We start from the raw sequence: 23,312 nt of genomic DNA on the forward strand, positions 1-23,312 counted from the left end.
TCTGAAGCACCTAGAATTACTCCTCTAATCAACAGTTACTGCCGATCTTGTGTCATTTGTGCCAAGGACAGCTCAGGCAGAAGAGGAGGAGAATCCTAAGCATCTAGCTAACTCTCACTATTCCTTTCAAGAATCCAAGTGACTATATCCAGGTGCCAGAGAGTTGCCGGTTCAAATATGCTATATTTATAATAGACATTTTGTCAGGATGACCAGAGGCCTAGCCGGTCATCAATGTGACAACCAAGACATATACTCAGTAATGCATCGTGAAAGTTGCAGAGATCACTCAGTGGATTCACCATTCCAGACTCAAGACTATCTCTGCAACATGGGAAGTAACATTTGTTGATCTTGACAAACCTTTGATTCTAAAGGAAAAGTTGCTTAAAATGATATCAACGAGTAGGTGTTTTGATGGCCATAATAGCGCCTGACCACCTGCCATCGATGGAAAGCCGAGGACCCCAAAAAGGAGACCTCGTGAAGCTAAAGAGATTCAGACGCCAAGCTTTTTCAGGATTATCTGCCCATCTTGAGTTTGTGGTGATATCAATATTGACTAAATGATTTAAGTCCACCTACACTGACATAGCATGGGACAAGTTTCATGCTATGATAAATAAGTAAATGTGCCCTAGCCAAGGTTATTATGTCCATACACATAATACATGACAAGGTACTCTTGACACACCACATTCATGCTTCAGAACAAAAAGGAGCACCCCTGTAAAAGACAGGTTGACCTGTACATATTTATATATATTGATGCCATAGGTGTGCCAAGGGGGGTACCAGATGATTTCACAGTAAAAGACGAGGGTTGAGTCCACAACCATCACTGCTAATGATATTTTGTACTATATTTATTACATCCAACTGCACTTTGCATTAACACCAAGCTAGCGGTCATGGGGCTTCTGTGTCTTTGGGCTAACAAGTCTTCTGATATTAACAAATAAAGTTTTGTCTTTTAGTAATTAACATTTTAAGGGGGGACTGTTGTAGAATTATTAGGCCCCTTTAAATCTATACCCTTATATTTCTTTCTCATGCTCTCATAGTCTTATAAGAATGCTTTGTCCATAGAAATTGTGTGTCAGCAGGAAATGTTAGGTTCCTGCTGAGTGAAACATTGTAGCAGCTAGTCTTAATAAAATGTGAAAGTTACTAAAAGCCTTGAGAAACTAACCTTGAAAACTAACAGTGCCAAACTACTCAAACTACCCCCCCTCCCATCGAGAGAACTCCTCGTGCTAGCAAGATGGCGCTGAAATCTGGAGGAGAACTTTATGACGACAGTAATGACATAAGATGGCACACCCAGTAGGGAGGGCATTTGAACTAACCACTTAACACTTAACCAATTACTGATTTATAATTCTATGTTATCTTGAATTCTGTAGTGATGTAATAATGCCTTTATAAGGGTCTGCACACCCACTTTTTAACAGATGCCTTTAAATTTCCTGAAGTTCTTTCATCTAACCTGAACCTTGTGTCAGTGTGAATTTACTTCTGCGTATACGCAGCTTTAATCATCTCTAATTTGGCCAGGAACAGATGGTCATTCAAACTTATTTGTTTGCTTAAAAGATTGCTATATCAAAACCAGGTAGAAAGTGCAGAGAATTTAATTTGCAAGCACTATATTTAACCCTGTAACTTTCCAAGACACCATAAAACCTGTACATGGAGGGTACTGTTTTACTCGGGAGAGGTGGAAACGTCTGGTACTGGCAAGTTACCGCTGTGAGGCAACTGAGGTAATAGGACTCATTGTATTGAGACAGACTTATTATATAATTATAGCTGCACCCTGTATCTGTTCTAATATGAGGACACTGTTTTTTAGTGGGGATGATCTCTATCCTTCAATTTAAGAGGTAGAGGACTTCAGGTTTATATAGGATGAGAATGGGACATCCCTTTGAGAATGAACCCAGTTGGTTTTCCTGTCCAATTCATTAATATGCAGAGTTTGATGGCAGGGATAGGAACATCATTGTAACGGCTACCCAGGTAGTGAGAGGGTATCAGCCGTTGGAGACGTCCTTTTCCCTGACAAGTTGCTGTATAAAAGTAGAGCTGGTATAATCCCATCCACAAGATCCAGAGAGAGAGTCAGGTTCAGCTGTAAAGAGAGCAAGGTAATAATCCAATATAATTCCCTTTCAAGAATGAGACGAGGCTACGTTTTGAAGGGTCAAGTAGAACTGAGGTGCTAGCACACCCAGCCTGGTTTTTATTACAGTTGTGCACATACAGAACACACCCAGGGGGAGGCATAAAATCACCAATCAAATAACAGTACAACCCACACATCTCCTCCCCTCAGATAAACAGTTAACATAATTAAAACATACACAATTTTACTCAAGTTCTGGATGTACCCCGAAAACAGGGGGTACACCTTTAAAGCTTGATAGCTCTCATTCAGGGAAACAACATATCCAAATTCCAGCTCATTCGGTTGAGGGGTTCGGGAGTTATGAGTCTTTGAAGTTTTGACCGACCGCACAGATTCTCTAGCCGAAAAGAGTTCCATAGGTTTTGGCCCTGCGGTCGGTCCCTGTTCGTGTATTAAAACCCCACGAACTCCTTGCCATCCATAGTATTCCTGGTGTTCGCTGGAATCCCTATGTAAGCTTAAGTATAACTACTGAACGGACGGTTGTTCGGTAGTTCCAGCACGAAGTTATGGGCTCATGGAGGTCTCAGCGGTGTTCGCCTGTTTGCGTATCCGTTTTTAGTTCCATGCGTTCACGTGCAAACACCGCTGTTCGTGCGTAAGATGGCCGCGAACACGTGTAAAGTCCCAAAATGGCGGCCAGAGCACAAAGAATTTGTGTGAAATCAAACGACCGGCTGCACCAACGCTGGGAGGTAAAATATCACTTAACTGTTCCCCTGGGTGGCCCGCTGTTCGGTAGTTTGGGCTGCATTCTCTGGTAATGGCATTTCTCATGAAATAGGTATTCGGATAAATCCAACTGTGTTCTGTTACATTATAAGTCCAGGCATAAAGCACACTGCTCCCCTTTTGTGGAACACTCTGGCAGACCCAGATTGATCCTTTTCGGGTCAACTTGGGACTGTCCGGTCTGCTGTTAAGGTAAAAGTTCAGTTTGCCTGGACAGTCCATCTGCGTTCCCATTGAACCGGCAAGGGCGATATTGAATGGAAAAGTTGTACAGTTGCAAGGCCAAGCTCCATCTCAGCAATCGTTCATTGTCCCCAGCCACTCGGTTCAGCCATACTAGGGGGTTATGGTCTGTGATCATGGTGAATTCCTGACCGTACAGGTATGGTGTGAGCTTCTTTGGAGCCCAGACCAGGGCTAGACACTCTTTTTCCACTGCCGCATAGCTCACTTCTCTGGGCAATAGTTTTCTACTCAGGTATGCGACAGGGTGTTCCCCCCCATCTTCTCCGACCTGGCTTAGAACTGCCCCCAGTCCGTACATGGATGCATCTGTGTGGACGACAAATTTTTTGTTAAGGACAGGGGCAGACAAAACAGGCGCGTTGATCAAGGCTTGTTTCAGGGTTTGGAATGCTGCTTCACAGGTGGGAGACCACAGGACTAAACTAGGCCAATTTTTCTTTGTTAAATCTGTCAGGGGTTTGGCGATGGCGCTGTAGTCAGGGACAAATTTCCTGTAGTACCCTGCTGTCCCTAAGAATGCTAATACTTGAGTCTTAGTGTGGGGTGTGGGCCAATTGACTACGGCCTCTACCTTAGCGGGTTCTGGTCGCTGTTTCCCACACCCCACTCTGTGTCCCAAGTACTGGAATTCGGCCATTCCGAAATTACATTTCTCTGGTGTCAGGGTTAGGCCGGCGGCCCTAATCTGATCCAACACAGCCTCTACATGTCTCAGGTGCTCCCCCCAAGTCTCACTATAGATTGCAATGTCATCCAGGTACGCGCAAGCGAAATCCTGGAAGCCATCAAGGAGACGATCCACTAAGCGCTGAAATGTAGCTGGGGCGTTTTTCATCCCGAATGGCATGACCTTAAACTGGTATAAGCCAAACGGGGTGACAAACGCCGACTTAGGAATAGCGTCCTTGGCCAGGGGAATCTGCCAGTACCCTTTGCACAGATCGATGGTGGTCAGATAGCGTCCCCTGGCAATACGATCCAATAGTTCGTCCACTCGGGGCATGGGGTATGCGTCTGTCACGGTTCGGTCATTGAGGCGCCGATAACCGACACAGAACCGGGTCGTTACGTCCTTTTTGGGAACTAGGACAACTGGGGATGCCCAGGGGCTGTCGGATGGCTCTATAACATCTCCTGAATCTCCTTTCTCATCTCTTCTTTTACGGCTTCGGGGATTCTATAGGGAGTTTGTCTGAGAGGGGTTTGTCCTGGGGTTTTCACATAATGTGTCGCTAAGGGTGTGTAACCGGGCTCCTGGGAAAACGTCAATCCTTTCTCAGCTAGTAATTGTTGGAGTTGCTCCCTTTCTGTGGAAATTAACCGCTCCCCTAGCTGCACTGTATTGAGCAGAGTTTTCGGCTCGGAGTCGGCTAACAGATCTGGGATGGGGAGGCTGTCAGGGTCTTCAGTGGCCGGGATACATATGGCTGCTATATCTTCGGGCCTTTCCTGGTACTCTTTTAATAAGTTTACATGAAAGGACTTCTGTATCCTTTCGTCCTTGCTACTGGCAATTACATAGGTAGTGTCACAGATCTGGGCCACTACCTTGTCAGGAGGTCTATAATTTATTTCCATTAACCGGTCTAAGCACTAGGACTTTCTGACCTACCTGGAACGTTCTCAGCCGAGCGTCCCGATTGTACCAATGTTTGACGGCCCTGGGCCGCCTGGAGGTGTTCTCGGGCCATCCTGGCTAGGTGCCCCATGCAGTCCCGCATTTCCAGCACATATGGTACAATGGGAACACCCTCATGCTCTCTCTCTCCCTCCCAGTGCTCTCGGATGAGGTCGAGGGTGCGGTAGTAATCGCTCCCAGTCTTTGTATTCCGCCGTAAAGGTCCGCAGCAATTGCTTTAGGGTACCATTAAAGTGTTCACAGAGACCGTTAGTTTGAGGGTGGTACGGTGAACTAAGCAGGGTCTTGACACCGCAGACCTTCCATAACTGCTGAGTTAGGTCTGCGGTGAACTGGGTACCTCGGTCAGAGAGGAAATCCCACTCTGGTGAATATCCCGACTAGAGCACTGGCGACAGTGTCAGCCTGGATATTCGTCAGAGCGACGGCTTCTGGGTAGCAGGTAGCATAGTCTACTACTGTAAGAATGTACTTCTTACCCGAGGGGCTGGGGTTAGGTAGGGGTCCTACTAGCTCGACTGCCACCCTGCTAAATGGTTCCTCGATCACAGGCATAGGTGACAGTTGAGCTTTAGGATGATCCCCTCTCTTCCCTACCCGTTGGCATACGTCACAAGTGCTGCAGTAACGTCGCACATCCGTCGAGATCCCCGGCCAGCAGCAGTCGCGGGTAAATAAGCTGAGGCAAGAGGGCCAATGTCGTTGCCCAACACGACCTCAGCAGGTAAATTGTCCATGATGCCTACTGTGGTTTTTCCCGACCCGACTCCCCAATCCAAGTGTACCCGTGCGGTGGGTAAGCGAAAAACAGCCCCCCCGGCGACACGAACAGCAACGGTACGATTAGATACATGTTCTGGTTTTACAAGGTGTTTCTGCACCAAAGTAATGGTAGCGCCAGTGTCCCTTAGGCCTTGTGCTATCTGTCCATTCACACGCACCTCCTAGCAGTGATGCTGGCGGTTATCTGGGGAGGCAGCTTGTATGGGGTTGGCCTCATACAGGATTCCCAAACACTCCTCAGGGCTCCCTTCAGTTTCCAGGCAGTGAGCAGCAGAGGGGCGTGATGGTGGGGTCTCTGTGTTAGGTGTTGTGCGCCTCTAGTTATTATTGGCTGATCCCAAAGGGCAATAACGAGCAATATGCCCTGTGTTGCCGCAGCGATGACACGTCACTTTGTAAGATTCCCGGGGTTGGTTGTTAGACCCCTGAGGAGGTGGAGGTCCTGGGGGTACTGGAGCCCGAAATTCTGTGCGCGCAGCTTAGGTTGGGGTGCGTGCCTCTGCTCTAGGTGCTGGTCGTGTGGTACCTTGGCTCACCTTCCTTGTCTCTGCGTACTCATCCGCTAGCCGCGCTGCCTCGGTTAAGCTGGCAGGGCGGCGATCTGTCACCCAGTCCTGTATATCCGCAGCCAGATCTTGGAAGAAATGTTCCATCAAGAACAACTGTAACACTTCCTCTCCGGTGTTGGCATTGCATCCTCGCACCCAATGTGATGCCACCCTTTGTATCCTGTTTGCCCATTCCATGTGGGAGTCTATCGCCTTCTTTTTGGACTTCCGGAAGCTACGGCGGTACATTTCTGGGGTGACGGCGTATCGGATGAGCAGTGCGGCTTTCACCCGTTGATACTGCGCTATATCCTCCGCAGTAAGCGCCCGAAAAGCCGCATTTGCTTTTCCTGATAATTTTCCAGCCAGGATAGTGACCCATTGGTCTGGTGGTACCTGGTGTAGTGAGCACTGACTCTCAAAATCAGCCAAATATCCGTCAATTTCTTCCTCACTTTCCACAAAAGCTTTAAACGCAGTGAACGGTATTTTCTTCCCTGTAGCAGCCGGTGGGGGAGTAGGAACTGTATGTGTAATGGGCTGTCTAGCTCTTACCAGTTCAAGTTCGTGTCCCCTCTTAATTTGTACCTCCTCCCTTGCTTCCCGGAACAGCTGATTTATTAGTTCCACGGACGTTGCTGGATACATGGATAATCTCCGCTTTACCATATCAGTAATTACATCCTCCTCGCTGGCAGGGATAGGTTGGTCAGCGACCTCCACGGATCTATCCATCTCGTCAAGCTCCAGTAGGTCCGCTATCAGCTCTCTCCGTGGTCGGTTACTGGCACTCCTTCCTCTGTTTTCTAACAGATCCTTTAGTGTGGGCCTCTTCAGTTTAGCGTACTGGGACTCCATTCAGCACTTGCCTTGTGGATGAAAACAGAAATTTTTACTTACCGTAAATTCTTTTTTTCTTAATATGGTGGCAGTAACCTATGGGTTTTGCTCCTCCCTGTGGACAAGACCTTTAACAAGCTATTTTAAAAGGACCTACCCCAGTACGTAACAAGTAAAGAAACCAGACCAAGCCAACATCCAATGCAAAAAATATTTTAATAAAGAGGGAGGGTAATAATACTGCCACCATATTAAGAAAAAAAGAATTTACGGTAAGTAAAAATTTCAGTTTTTTCTGTCATATGGTGGCAGTAACCTATGGGATATAGCAAGAATCCCTCTGGGCGGGACCTATGCCACGACGGCTTGTAACACCTTACGCCCAAAAGCAGCTTCAGAGGCAGAGAATATGTCTAGCCGGTAGTGCTTGATAAAGGTGTTGAAAGACGACCAGCATGCCGCCTTGCAAATGACTTCCGGAGATGCAAGTGCTCTTTCTGCCCATGAGGTAGCCATGGCTCGAGTAGAATGGGCCTTGATTGTAGCAGGAGACTGAAGACCTGAGGAAGAATATGCCAAATCGATAGCCTGAATAAGCCAACGAGATAAGGTCCCACGGGAAGCTACCTTGCCCTTTAGGTGACCCTGAAAATTAACAAACAGGTGATCCGAGACTCTGAATTCCTTTGTTCTGTTTAAATATATACATAACGCTCTTCTGACGTCCAACTTTTGCCATCTGTGTTCTTGAAGGGATGAGGGCACACTAAAAAAGGAAGGTAAAATAATAGGTTGATTCACATTTTTTGAAGATAAAACTTTAGGAAGAAAAGATGGTCTCGGGTAAAGAACCACCTTGTCCTCATGAAAAACGGTGACTTCATCTGAGGAGGATAGGGCGTGAAGTTCGCCCACTCGTTTGGCTGACGTGATGGCTACCAAAAACAATACCTTAAGAGATAAAAATTTTAAAGGAACTTCCTCCAAAGGTTCAAACGGGTTAGTACTAAGGGCCTGAAGGACTAGGGCTAAGTCCCATGTTGGAAACACCGATCGTTTAGGAGGTCTCTTGAGGCTGATGGACCTAAAAAATCTTCTGACGAAAACATTGGCTGCCAAATCTTTAAGAAGAAAAAAATTCAAAGCTGAGATTTGAACCTTGAGAGTTGAGACTCCCAGGCCAGCGTCAAAGCCGTCTTGCAAAAACTGAAGAATGTTATCTATTGATGGTTGTAATATCGGGAACCGGTGATCCCTACACCAGTGAAGAAACTTGGACCAAATTCTAAAGTATATCCTAGAAGTTGATCTTCTAGTGGCGTGGAGTAAGACTGTTATTCTCTCATCTTGCAAGCCCTTGTTTCGAAGTATCAGCCTTGCAGTAGCCAAGCCGTCAACCTGAACATTTCCAGTACTTTCAAGGGTAGGTTCCTGTTCACAATGAGATGAACTGAAATGGGAAGCTCCCAACAGTTGATAGTCATCTTCTTTAGGGCCGCAAACCAGACTCTGTTTGGCCAATAAGGGATTATCGCCAATATCCTCGCCTTGTCCGTTCGTATCTTGAGGAGGACCTTTGGGATCAGGGGCAGAGGTGGGAAGATGTAAGCCAGCTGAAAATCCCACCTTATTGATAGAGCGTCTATCCAATTGGGTTGATCCGTTCTGAATAGGGAGGCGAAGTGGTAAACCTTCCTGTTTGATTCTCTTGCCATCAAATCTACTTCTGGTACTCCGAATTTCCCAGTCAAGATTCTGAATACGTCTGGGTTTAGAGACCATTCCTTTTGGTCCCACTTCCGCCTGCTCAAATCGTTGGCTATTACATTGTCGCTGCCTCTTATGTAAACCGCCGCGATGTCTTCCAGATTTCTCTGCGCCCATTCCAGAACTTCTGTACAAAGACTGTAAAGCCTTCTTGCTCTGGTTCCTCCCTGTCGATTGATATAAGAGACTACCGTGCGATTGTCTGACTGTATCTTGACCGCTCTTTGAAGTAACCAAGGTCTGAGGTGATGAAGAGCATACAGAACCGCCAATAATTCTTTGAAATTTGTAGATTCCTCTGCTTCCCTGGAAGACCATTTTCCTTGGAACATGGTGGAGCCTAAGTGGGCTCCCCAACCTGAGTTTGAAGCGTCTGTGGTGACTATCAGCCAGACCTTTGGTAGAAAGGATAAACCTTTTAAAAGGCACTCTGAGGTTTTCCACCAATCTAGTTGCGTTTTCACCTGAGGGGACAGCAGGAATATTTCGTCCAGATCTTCCTCCTTTTTTGACCAGGAAGTCAGGATGTTCCACTGTAAAGGTCTGACCTTTGATCTTGCCCATTTGACCGCCGGGAAGGTGGCCGTAAGAAGACCTAACACACTCATGGCCTCTCTGAAGGAACAACTTTTCATCCTTTGGAGGTTGGAAATCGTTTTTCGGATCTTTTTCCTCTTTCGTTTGGGGAGGAATATTGACATGGAGTCTGAATTGATCTCGAAACCGAGAAACTCTATTACTCTTGTTGGGACGCACACTGATTTCTTTAGATTCAAGATCCAGCCATGGTCCTGAAGAAACTTTATAGTGACCTGCAGATCCTCGTGCAGTTGATCTTCGGTATGTGCCACTAGAAGCCAGTCGTCTAAATATGGGATAATTGAAATACCCCTTTCCCTCAAATGAGCAGTTAGAGGAGACAGGATCTTTGAAAAGATCCTTGGAGCGGACGACAGGCCTTGAACTGGAAATGAACGGTGTGACTTTTTCTTCTTATTGCAAATCTTAAATATTTCCTTGAAGCGGTGGCTATCGGAACATGTAGATACGCATCCTTTAAGTCTATCTTTACCATAACGTCGCCTCTTTGTAATAGAGGAAAAATTGATGCGATTGATTCCATACGGAATCTGTGATAGGGGATAAACTGATTTATCTTCTTCAAATCCAGAATGGGCCGAAACGAGTTGTCCGGTTTTGGAACCAGAAACAGTCTCGAATAGACTCCCCGAAATTCCTGAGTTTGTGGAACTCTTTGTATAACCCCTTTGTGTAGAAGCAGCCTGGTCTGATAGTCTAGAGCTCGAGATTTTTTTGCAGACTGGTAAGTTGATAGTAGAAACCTTGATCTTGTTTTTTCCAGAAAAATAATCTTGTGTCCCTTTCGGATAATCTTTAGAACCCAAGGATCCTTTGTGGTCTGTTCCCACACCGGAAAAAAATATTGGAGCCGTCCTCCCACACCTCTGGCGTCAAAAACGTCTCCCCTTGTCTCTGAAGGTTCTTTTGACCTCATTACTTTGTTCAAATTTTCGGCTTTTATCCTTTCTTTGAAAAAAATGGTGTCTCTCTTGAAAGGATGATCTACCCTTGAATTGGTAATTTCTGTGCCCTGGTCTCCAGGAGAATTTTCTATCTTGCGGAAGTGCCTTCTTGGTTTCTGACATCTGTCTTATGATTTCCTCTAAGGGAGCGCCGAATAATTTAGATTTTTCCAGAGGAAGTTCACAAAGGACTGCCTTAGATGCTGTATCTGCCGACCAAGACCTCAACCATAGGGCACGTCTTGCCACAGAAGACAAACCCATGATCCTGGAGGCCAATTTCATCACTTCTACTGACATTTCCAAAAGGAATTCATTCGCAAAATGCATGTTCTGAAACATGTGACTAAGATCATCAACATGACCAGACGATAAATTTTCCTGTACTAAATTTAGCCAAACTTCATTTGCTCTGGCTACTGCTGCTCCTGCCAGTAAGGCTTTGCATTGGAAACCGGCTGTCTGATAAGCACGCCTACACGAGGTTTCGGCTCTCTTATCCATAGGATTTTTTAATGCTGCAGTTTCCCCTATAGGGATAGTGGTTCTCTTGGCAATTTGTGCCACCTGAACATCAACTTTTGGGAGATCTTCCCACATAACGTCGCCAGCCAGCCTGAAGATATCCTTGAAGTGTCTGGAAATAAAGGCACGTTTTTCCGGGTTTTTCCATTCCCTGAATATAAAATCAACTAGGCTCTGTTGCACAGAAAAGCCTTTCTTAGGATTTTCTGATCCCTGAGGTAGGATTGTCAGATTTACTTCTTTAATAAATTTACGGATTGCCTCTGAGGGAAACCCCACTGGTTCACTCGACGAGGAACCTGAATCCTCTGATTCGAAAGAAGAAGAACATTCTCCTGAAGATGATTCAGATGAAGGAATTCTTTTTCTTTTATTAATCTTTTGTTGAATGGGGGCTTCTACCCTTTTAGATTCCTTTATCGTGTCCAAGGTCTGGGACAAATTCTCCTGGAACCAGGATAGGAAAGATTGCATATCCTTTTGCTTATCTCTTTCCAAAGAGTTTGCAGTACACTGACTGCATATTTTCTTCCTAGACCCGTCTGGGAGAGGAGTTGCACATTCGCTGCAAACAATATGTTTGGACTTCACCGTAGCCTTTCTAGGCGTAGGGGTTAGCTTCTCCTTATCCATCTCAGGCGGACTAGACATATCTGTAAAAATAAATGGAGGCTCTTAGAATATAGATTCTTCTTCAGAAAGTATTTCAAAGTAAAGATTTTTTTATTAATCTTACCTCAAAATACCTCTGAGCCGTGTGGGGGGGCAGGTGACACGTCGTACCTCTTCTGACCTGCATCCATGCTGTCAGTGGGTACCAGCACAGCTTTTAAATTTAAATTTTCACGTTTTTTTTTTTTGGTGTTTATTTCTTTAAGCTTCCGTTTGCGCATGCGTCTTTGCGCACCCGGAAGCTTAGGTGGAACGCAAACACCACCAGGGCGTGCGTTCCACTGTTGTGCGCTTGCTCAGAGCGAGCTCCGCCTCCTGGAAGCATTTTGCCGGAAACCTTCTCGGCATAAATTCAACAGACCTTGTTCACTCCGTAACGGCAAGATAACGGAGCATGGGCCACTCCGCTTACCACCCGGGCAGCTCTCGGACCGAATCCCCCAGACAACATCCCGTGTGCCTCACCAGACGACGAAAGTCCTGTCCATCCCTATCGGGACAAGAAAGAAGACTGGGGTAGGTTTTGCGGGCTCAGCATTTATACCTAAAGGGGGAGGATCCTTTTAAAATAGCTTGTTAAAGGTCTTGTCCACAGGGAGGAGCAAAACCCATAGGTTACTGCCACCATATGACAGAAAAAAAGGACCATCCCGCCGCTGCCACCAATGTAACGGCTACCCAGGTAGTGAGAGGGTATCAGCCGTTGGAGACGTCCTTTGCCCTGACAAGTTGCTGTATAAAAGTAGAGCTGGTATAATCCCATCCACAAGATCCAGAGAGAGAGTCAGGTTCAGCTGTAAAAAGAGCAAGGTAATAATCCAATATAATTCCCTTTCAAGAACGAGACGAGGCTACGTTTTGAAGGGTCAAGTAGAACTGAGGTGCTAGCACACCCAGCCTGGTTTTTATTACAGTTGTGCACATACAGAACACACCCAGGGGGAGGCATAAAATCACCAATCAAATAACAGTACAACCCACACATCTCCTCCCCTCAGATAAACAGTTAACATAATTAAAACATACACAATTTTACTCAAGTTCTGGATGTACCCCGAAAACAGGGGGTACACCTTTAAAGCTTGATAGCTCTCATTCAGGGAAACAACATATCCAAATTCCAGCTCATTCGGTTGAGGGGTTCGGGAGTTATGAGTCTTTGAAGTTTTGACCGACCGCACAGATTCTCTAGCCGAAAAGAGTTCCATAGGTTTTGGCCCTGCGGTCGGTCCCTGTTCGTGTATTAAAACCCCACGAACTCCTTGCCATCCATAGTATTCCTGGTGTTCGCTGGAATCCCTATGCAAGTTTAAGTATAACTACCGAACGGACAGTTGTTCGGTAGTTCCAGCACGAAGTTATGGGCTCATGGAGGTCTCAGCGGTGTTCGCCTGTTTGCGTATCCGTTTTTAGTTCCATGCGTTCACGGGCACACCGCTGTTCGTGCGTAAGATGGCCGCGAACACGTGTAAAGTCCCAGAATGGCGGCCATCTATTCAGAGCACAAAGAATTAGTGTGAAATCATACTAACGGCTGCAACAACGCTGGGAGGTAAAATATCACTTAACTGTTCCCCTGGGTGGCCCGATTTTCGGTAGTTTGGGCTGCATTCTCCGGTAATGGCATTTCTCATGAAAAAGGTATTCGGATAAATCCAACTGTGTTCTGTTACATTATAAGTCCAGGCATAAAGCATAGTTCTGTTACAATCATTTATTTAGGTTTAATGTGATGACTACGTAGAATACCTCTTTATAATACTAGGCTACAAATCCTGAACTCGCCTTGTCCAGGCAGAAGCAACACAAATTGCTACAATATGTGTGCTATTTGACATTAAGCAAATAAAGTCTGTTTTAGATACAGATTATGATTGTTATTCTAGAGCTGCCTGGAAAATTATCCACAACTTAAAATTTTATTTATTTTTTCTATGTGTCGAACTGTGTAGTGTAATTCATTTCTGGGAAGGGGTTCATATGTTTGGGTATTTCTTCTCTACTTTTAGTGTATATTTTTCTAGCTGTCCCGGACTGGCAATCGGGCACACCAGGCAAATGCCGCTTTGGCCATGGGCCGAGGCCGGCAGTGGAGGTCACAGGATCTCCCCAGCCAGTCCATGCAGGGCTCGCTCTATCCGAGCACCGGCCTTGTTGTATTCCATGACAGGCCGATGGGGAGATCAAAGATCTCCCTCACTGGTCCACAGGCAGTGAAATGTGGCCGTCGGCGGGGGAGAGAGAACAGAGAGGACCCGGAGGAGCTCTATCTTGCATTGCCACGGTGATGGGAAATTAATGGTTTTACGCAATGCATAAGCAATGCTTAGTGAATATTTCCATAGACATACGGAGCTATAAATATATGCATTAACTTGTAGATGTATTGCATACTGAGATGTGGATTTAATAATATATATTATCCTGTATCTACAAATACCTGGACAGGTCTGCCTCGATGGTTTGTGGAGGGAGGGGGGCAAAGGGAATAGAGGTAAAGCACTAAAGGCCCACAGGTATAATTAGTACATCTGGAGATACCTTGCCTAACTCACCTGCAGTACCAGAGAAAAGGGGACTTGTCATAGATACAGGTAAATAAAGAGTTAAACTTGCATTCTTTAAACCCTTAATGACGGGTGACGGACTGGGTCCGTCATCCAGGGGAGACCCTTAACGTCGGGTGACGGACCCAGTCTGTCATGCGTTAAAATTAAACCTAGATCGCCGCGATCGTGGGGTTAACAGTGCTCCGGTCTGTCTCTGCAGCAGTGATCACTCTAAAAAAAGCTGTCAGAGCAAGCACATGTGCTGCAGGGACTCACAATCCACCTCCCTGCACTTCCGGGTTCTGTGAAGTGCAGGGAGACGGATCAGAGCCGATCTTCTCTGTAATTAAAATCCCATCCCCTTTACCCATTTTAATAAAAAATTAACCCCTTCCCTGCCAATTGATCACTGACTACAGTGATCAATTGGCAGGGTATACATTTTACGGTGATCAGATTTTTTTTTTTAACCCCTGAGGGTTCACTTTTATTTTTTGTAACCCTCAGGGGTTAATTTTATTAATTAATTTAAAAATATTAAAATGGTATATGTAGCTAGCTGGGGTGGGTGGAAGTTAGTGGGGAATTGGGGAATTTGATGCTAGGCTAGCTAGGGGTTAACATTAAAAAAAGTTTTAAAAAAGTAAAAAATATATATTTTAATAACATTTTTTTTTTCAAAAGTAAAAAAAAAATAATCCCACCCTCCTTTACCTAGTCCTAATACAAATTAACCCCTTTGCTGCCAGTTGATCACTACCTACAGTGATCAAAATACAGATCACAGTATTATACAGTGATCCGTTTTTTGGGGGGGGGGGGGGGTTTTGGGGGGGGGAGGGGAGGAGGGTTTTACCCATAGGGGTTCAATTTATTTAATTCATTAATTTAAATATTTTAAAATGATTTACAGTCAGGTCCATAAATATTGGGACATCGACACAATTCTAATCTTTTTGGCTCTATACACCACCACAATGGATTTGTGCTTTAACTGCAGACTTTCAGCTTTAATTTGAGGGTATTTACATCCAAATCAGGTGAACGGTGTAGGAATTACAACAGTTTGTATATGTGCCTCCCACTTTTTAAGGGACCAAAAGTAATGGGACACATTAACAGTCATAAATCAAACTTTCACTTTTTAATACATGGTTGCAAATCCTTTGCAGTCAATTACAGCTTGAAGTCTGGAATGCATAGACATCACCAGACGCTGGGTTTCATCCCTGGTGATGCTCTGCCAGGCCTCTACTGCAACGGTCTTCAGTTCCTGCTTGTTCTTGGGGCATTTTCCCTTCAGTTTTGTCTTCATCAAGTGAAATGCATGCTCAATCGTATTCAGGTCAGGTGATTTACTTGGCCATTGCATAACATCCCACTTCTTTCCCTTAAAGGACCACTATAGTGCCAGGAAAACATACTCGTTTTCCTGGCACTATAGTGCCCTGAGGGTGCCCTCACCCTCAGGGTCCCCCTCCCGCCCGGCTCTGGAAAGGGGAAAAGGGGTAAAACTTACCTTTTTCCAGCTTTGGGCGGGGAGCTCTCTGCCTCCGATCCTCCTCCGTTCCACCCCGTCGGCTGAATGCGCACGCGCGGCAAGAGCTGCGCGCGCATTCAGCCGGTCGCATAGGAAAGCATTATCAATGCTTTCCTATGGACGCTTGCGTGCTCTCACTGTGATTTTCACATTGAGAATCATGCAAGCGCCTCTAGCGGCTGTCAATGAGACAGCCACTAGAGGATTTGGGGGAAAGCTTCACCTATTTATAAACATAGCAGTTTCTCTGAAACTGCTATGTTTATTAAAAAAATGGGTTAACCCTAGCTGGACCTGGCACCCAGACCACTTCATTAAGCTGAAGTGGTCTGGGTGCCTAGAGTGGTCCTTTAAAAAACTCTTTGGTTGCTTTTGCAGTATGCTTTGGGTCACTGTCCATCTGCACTGTGAAGCGCTGTCCAATGAGTTCTGAAGCATTTGGCTGAATATGAGCAGATAATATTGCCCGAAACACTTCAGAATTCATCCTGCTGCTTTTGTCAGCAGTCACATCATCAATAAATACAAGAGAACCAGTTCCATTGGCAGCAATACATGCCCACGCCATGACACTACCACCACCATGCTTCACTGATGAGGTGGTATGCTTTGGATCATGAGCAGTTCCTTTCCTTCTCCATACTCTTCTCTTCCCATCACTCTGGTACAAGTTGATCTTGGTCTCATCTGTCCATAGGATGTTGTTCCAGAACTGTGAAGGCTTTTTTAGATGTTGTTTGGCAAACTCTAATCTGGCCTTCCTGTTTTTGAGGCTCACCAATGGTTTTCATCTTGTGGTGAACCCTCTGTATTCACTCTGGTGAAGTCTTCTCTTGATTGTTGACTTTGACACACATACACCTACCTCTTGGAGCGTGTTCTTGATCTGGCCAACTGTTGTGAAGGGCGTTTTCTTCACCAGGGAAAGAATTCTTCGGTCATCCACCACAGTTGTTTTCCGTGGTCTTACGGGTCTTTTTGTGTTGCTGAGCTCACCGGTGCGTTCTTTCTTTTTAACCCCTTAAGGACACATGACAGAAATATTCCGTCATGACTCCCATTTATCCAGAAGTTGTGTCCTTAAGGGGTTAAGGATGTTCCAAACAGTTGATTTGGCCACACCTAATATTTTTGCTATCTCTCTGATGGGTTTGTTTTGTTTTTTCAGCCTAATGATGGCTTGCTTCACTGATAGTGACAGCTCTTTGGATCTCATATTGAGAGTTGACAGCAACAGATTCCAAATGCAAATAGCACACTTGAAATTAACTCTGGACCTTTTGTCTGCTCCTTGTAAATGGGATAATTAGGTAATAACACACACCTGGCCATGGAACAGCTGAGTAGCCAATTGTCCCATTACTTTTGGTCCCTTGAAAAGTGGGAGGCACATTTACAAACTGTTGTAATTCCTACACAGTTCACCTGATTTGGATGTAAATACCCTCAAATTAAAGCTGAAAGTCTGCAGTTAAAGCGCATCTTGTTCATTTCATTTCAAATCCATTGTGGTGGTGTATAGCACCAAGAAGATTAGAATTTTGTCGATGTCCCAATATTTATGGACCTGACTGTATTTTGCTGGCTGGGGTGGGTGGGGAGTTCTAGGAAATTGGGGAATTTACTGTTAGTGCTGCTTACTGCTAGTTAGGGGTTAACGGTAAAAAAAAAAAAAGTTAAATCTGTAAAAAAAGTTTTAAGAAAGTTTAAAAAAATTAATAAGCAAAAGAATTGTTTCAAAACTAGTTTTAAAAAAGTAAAAGAAAATACATTTAAAAATGCTCATTACCACTACACTTGGAACATACTAGAGAAAAGATTATCCCACGCTACGGTTCAAAATACGTCTTTTGAATTACCCCAGGGTGTATTCTTTAATAAATAGTATGTGTTTAACATACACTATCGTGTATAAACATCCTGCTGTTAGAAAACATAACATTCTCTCCACCTGAAAATTTTTATTGGTTCCTGTTATGGATGTAAATTAGTGATAGTAAAATGTCTATTTACTGTGTATACCTGTATTCAATATTTACTCAAAATGGCTGCTAGGACACCCCCTCCCACCGACTAACTACCTCGTAACAATGTTGTAGAATTATTAAAACCTTTATTAAATTTCTCATTAACTCCATTGTCTTCATGATATGACAGATTTTCCTAACAGCATTTAGAATATTAGAATGAGAATGTATTTTCTAGAAGGATATGACTAACACCGGAATTGTCAAGTTCCTGTAATATGTAACAATGTATGCCCTAGTTAGATCATGAGAAACTGCACTAATGAAATGTCCATTCACTAAAAAGGCCTTGAGCCTGACCTCGAATCTAACATCACTAACTACTCAAAATGGCTGGCTGCCAGATTCCCCCTCCCATCGAGAGAGCTCCTCGTGCTAGCAAGATGGCGCTGAAATCTGGAGGAGAACTTTATGACGACAGTAATGACATAAGATGGCACGCCCAGTAGGGAGGGCATTTGAACTAACCACTTAACACTTAACCAATTACTGATTTATAATTCTATGTTATCTTGAATTCTGTAGTGATGTAATTTTGCCTTGATAAGGGTCTGCGCGCCCACTTTTAACCAGATGCCATTAAATTTTCTCGAAGTTCTTTTAACCTGAACTCCGTGTGTCAGTGTGAATTTACTTCTGCGTATACGCAATTTAATCATCTCAGATTTGGACAGGAACAGATAGTCATTCAAACATATTTGTTTGCTTAAAATAATCTATATCAACAAGATGGCGTCTACATCCGGAGTAAAATACCGGGATGATGGTGACATCACGCCTCGTAGGATATGCATTAGATAAGACACTTAACATCTAACCAATTGAAGATGTATTCTGTTATCTACATTTTTGCATATTATGTATTTTTGCCTTGCCAGCCCCCTGATTAAACATTCCGAAGTTTTTCATTAACTCGATACCTGTGTCTCAGTGTGATTTACTTTAGAAGTGCACACGCATTTATTTTAACAATTTGGAAGGAAGCAGATACTCAAATAAACAAACACTTGGTTTGATCCACAACAGTTCCTAAATCAAAGACTGTCATGTGCATCAGTTATTGCCTTTCAGTTAAGTCTTTCCACATCTGCAGGGGTTAAAAGCAAGAATTTTCTCTCTTGGCTGCAATCGGTACTCCCTGTTTTTTCACAGCGCAAGCTGACAGAGAAACTAACCATCACATAGTTTAGAGAAGACGTGCTAGACATGCGCAGTAGATTTTCTGTAATACGTAATGTTGAGATAATTGTTCTTTTTGCACTGAACGTTTATGATTGGTTGATTTTGTCCTTTGTTGCATACACCCCTAAAAAAGGTGTGCTTCATATATACAATGCACACGCATTAAAAAGACACTTTCTTAAACTTCATCATGACTGGTCTGCATTAATTGTTCTCTGCAGTGAACGTACAAAGAAAGCAAGATGTGTTAACTGCATAAGTGCATGGCAGCTTAAGGGTTACAGACTCTGTATAATTTTACAGCCTAACACACGGCAACACTTCGGATCTCGCGAGAGTGAACTCTAGCCCCGCAGGGCTCTATCCTTACAGACAAGCCATTGATGTAATTATTTAGATTGATAAGTGGTAAATTTGATTAACTTTTCTATTGGTGTTATATGGATGGTAATTTTAAAAGATCTTTAAAATAATGACAATAAGTGTAGCATTACTAATTACCTGTGCAATAGTAAATCGAAGGCTTACAGTCTTCTTCTCTTTCAGCAAAATATGCAGGGCCTTGCTGTGTAGAATGTTGTCTAAAAAGCTCCATAGCTTCTGCTCAATATCCCTCTCCAGATTTCGTTTATTTATACGACATCCAGACAAAGTATGACTCACCCAGTCAAGTAAAACCTTTACAAAAAGATAATCATGCATAGTGTCACTTTTTTACCTAGATTATTATTTATATTTTCTAAAGCGCCAACAAGTTCAGCAGCGCTGTACAATGGGTGGACTAACAGACACGTATTTGTAATCAGACGAGTTGGACACACAGGAACAGAAGGAGTGAGGGCCATGCTGAATGAGCTTACATGCTAGAGGGTGTAGGGTATAATGAAACAAAAGGTAAGAGTAGAGTAGAAAAGTACGTTGCTAGGATAGTGTTGACATGTTATATCTGACCATGTATGAAAATTGTGCATTTCTTGAGTGTCTTGGAGCACAATCAAACTATTAACATTTAGATCACACATTTTTACTTTCCAATATTTACACATACAATGAATTATTCTATAGCATCAAAACATCTTGGCATTTGTATTTACCTGTTCCTTATTAGGAAGGACACACTGGTGAGAAATCCATGCAAAGTGAGCTAATTTTAGCTTATCTTCCCAAGATGTCTTGGAATTCTTTAGCTTCAGGTGGATCCCTGAATAAATGGCAGCCATAACTCTAGTATTCTGTAAATATCAAGGGAAAATACCTAATCAATTTATTAAAGCAACAGCAAAACACTAATATCACCTATTTAAACATGTTCACTAAATAAATACATGTATAATTATGTGCTTTAAAGGTTAGTCTGAAATCTAGATCTAGTACACATAATCTAAAACAGATAACAGACAATAACCTATATGCTGTATGCAGCACTCAAAGTGAGCGCAGCACACAGCCCTTAAAACTACAGAAGCTGATATTCCATGTTCAGCTACAGTCCTGGTAAAGTCATTACCTCCATCAGAGGGACAACCACGGAATCTGAGAAGACCCAAAAACGGGTCTCCCTGCAAAGCCCCCGCATTGAGATTACAGCTGGTCACAAAATGATTTAGCAGCAGAGAGGGAAATAGTCCCTCTCATACTTTAAGTGTACAGCCCAGAGCACACAAAGAGTGTGATATTAGTGTTGCTCTGTTGCTTTCCACTATAAGGGATTACTTTTGTTGACATCAGCAGAACCAATCTCTGTAACACTAATCCAGGGTTAGGGTTTAGGTCAGGGTATTGTTAAAGGGACACTATAGTCACCCAGACCACTTCAGCTCAATGAAGTGGTCTGGGTGTCAGGTCCCTCTAGGGTTAACCCTGCCTGATGTAAACATAGCAGTTTCCAAGAAACTGCTATGTTTACATCTGGGGTTAAGCCAGCCTCTAGTGGCTGTCTTTTGGACAGCCACTAGAGGCGCATCGGCAATGATTGAGGCATATTATGCCTCAGTCACGCAGAGCGTCCATAGGAAAGCATTGAAAAATGCTTTCCTACAGACACTTTAAATGCGCGGACGGCATGCGCATTCAGCACCGGTGACGTCAGACAAGGATGCTGACGTCGGCAGGGGAAGAGAGGTAAGGGAGCCCGGCAGGGGAAAAGGGTGAGTAGCTGAAGGGGTTTTAAGCGCCGCAGGAGGGGGATACTGAGGGTGGGGGCACCCTCAGGGTACTATAGTGTCAGGAAAACCAAGCGGTTTTCCTGACACTATAGTGTCCCTTTAAGGGTTAGAGTTTTAGTTTGTGCTTACGGTTATAGCTAATGTATAAAGATAGGATTACCGTATATACTCAAGTATAAGCCAACCCGAATATAAGCTGAGGCTCCTAATTTTACCCAAAAAAACTGGGAAAACTTATTGACTCGAGTATAAGACTAGGGTTGGAAATGCAGCAGCTACTGGTAAATTTCTAAATAAAATTAGATCCTAAAAAAATTATATTAATTGAATATTTATTTACAGTGTGTGTATATAATGAATGCAGTGTGTGTGTAAGAGTGCAGTGTGTGTGATGCAGTGAGTGTGTGTATGAGTGCAGTGTGTGTGTGATGCAGTGTGTGTGTATGAATGCAGTGTGTGTGTATGAGTGCAGTGTGAGTGTATGAATGCAGTGTGAGTGTATGAGTGCAGTGTGAGTGTGTGTATGAATGCAGTGTGTGTGTGTGTGTGATGCAGTGTGTGTGTGTGATGCAGTGTGTGTGTGTGATGCAGTGTGTGTGTGTGAGGCAGTGTGTGTGTGTGAGGCAGTGTGTGTGTGATGCAGTGTGTGTGTGATGCAGTGTGTGTGTGTGTTGCAGAGCCTTGGTGGGGGGTGGGCATTTTTTTTTTTTTTTTTAATTATTTTAAAAAAAAATTTGTTATAATATTATTATTTTTTATTATTATTATTATTATTTAATATTATTTTATTTATTATCTATTTTTTTCGTCCCCCCTCCCTGCTTGATACATGGCAGGGAGGGGGGCTCTCCTTCCCTGGTGGTCCAGTGGCATTGGCAGTTCAGTGGGGAGGAGGGGGGCTGGCAGAGAGCACTTACCTCTCCTGCAGCTCCTGTCAGCTCCCTTCTCCTCCGCTCCGGTCCGTGCAGCTCCCTCTGCAAGTCTCGCGAGAGCCGCACTATGACCCCGCGGCTCTCACGAGACTTACACTGGGAGCTGACAGAGGTGCTGACCAGACCGGCGCGGAGGAGGAGGGAGCTGACAGGAGCTGCAGGAGAGGTAAGTAAATGCTCTGCAGCCCCCACAGCCCCCAGTCTGTATTATGGCAATGTAAATTGCCATAATACAGACAATTGACTCGAGTATAAGCTGAGTTGGGGTTTTTCAGCACAAATAATGTGCTGAAATACTCGGCTTATACTCGAGTATATACGGTAGTTAGTATTAATTTTTAGGGTTAGGGTTCAGGCTTAACATAACAGTTATGATTAGAAAAAGGGTGGGCCACACAGATCCATCTTGAATTTAATTTAAGGGATTAGGAAAAATAGATCTCTGTGGGGTCTATTTCTGTATATCTTTTTCCTTGTTAAACCTAATGGCTGAGTGAACACTAAACACTAAACAAGAATGGATTTAATGGGAGGATACCACAGAGGAAGCCACTGCTGTCCAAACAAAACATTGCTGCACGTTTACAGTTTGCACAAGAGCACCTGGATGTTCCACAGCAGTACTGGCAAAATATTCTGTGGACAGATGAAACCAAAGTTGAGTTGTTTGGAAGAAACACACAACACTATGTGTGTCGAAAAAGAGGCACAGCACACCAACATCAAAACCTCATCCCAACTGTGAAGTATGGTGGTGGGGGCATCATGGTTGGGGCTGCTTTGCTGCGTCAGGGCCTGGACGGATTGCTATCATCGAAGGAAAAATGAATTCCCAAGTTTATCAAGACATTTTGCAGGAGTACTTAAGGCCATCTGTCTACCAGCTGAAGCTCAGATAAATGTAGAAAATTGATGGAAGTGCACTCCACCCCTTGCCACGGAATCCAGGGTGCTTCACTGGATATGTCCCAGTACCCAAATGGACCAAATATAATAGTAGAAATAGAAAAATGAACCCAAGCACTGCAAATGAATTCCAAGAAAAGGGCAATTTATTGGAACCAGCAGCTACAAAGCGACTTTTCAACCCCTAAGGGTCTTTATCAAGCTTGATAAAGACCCTTAGGGGTTGAAACGTCGCTTTGTAGCTGCTGGTTCCAATAAATTGCCTTTTTCTTGGAATTCATTTGGAGTGCCTGGATTCATTTTTCTATTTCTACCAGCTGAAGCTCAACAGAAGATGGGTGTTGCAACAGGACAATGACCCAAAGCATAGAAGTAAACCAACAACAGAATGGCTTAAACATAAGAAAATACGCCTTCTGAAGTGGCCCAGTCAGAGTCCTGAACTCAATCCGATTGAGATGCTGTGGCATGACCTCAAGAAAGCGATTCACACCAGACATCCCAAGAATATTGCTGAACTGAAA

The 23,312-nt window shown here is 44.0% G+C and overlaps 1 protein-coding gene across 1 annotated transcript in view; it reads right to left on the bottom strand.

The window, feature by feature from the left end:
- The window catches only part of URB2 (URB2 ribosome biogenesis homolog), a 186,609-nt gene that overhangs the window by 126,279 nt on the left and 37,018 nt on the right, over positions 1 to 23,312 (bottom strand). The window contains exons 2-3 of the mRNA XM_063443401.1: positions 19,880 to 20,017; positions 19,287 to 19,463 (exon numbers count right to left, since the gene is read on the bottom strand). Of these exons, the coding sequence (XP_063299471.1) occupies positions 19,287 to 19,463; positions 19,880 to 20,005 (303 nt within the window). The 5' untranslated portion in view covers positions 20,006 to 20,017. The remainder of the gene's footprint in view (positions 1 to 19,286; positions 19,464 to 19,879; positions 20,018 to 23,312) is intronic.

Source organism: Pelobates fuscus, chromosome 2, assembly GCF_036172605.1.
Source record: "Pelobates fuscus isolate aPelFus1 chromosome 2, aPelFus1.pri, whole genome shotgun sequence".
Taxonomy (NCBI): domain Eukaryota; kingdom Metazoa; phylum Chordata; class Amphibia; order Anura; family Pelobatidae; genus Pelobates; species Pelobates fuscus.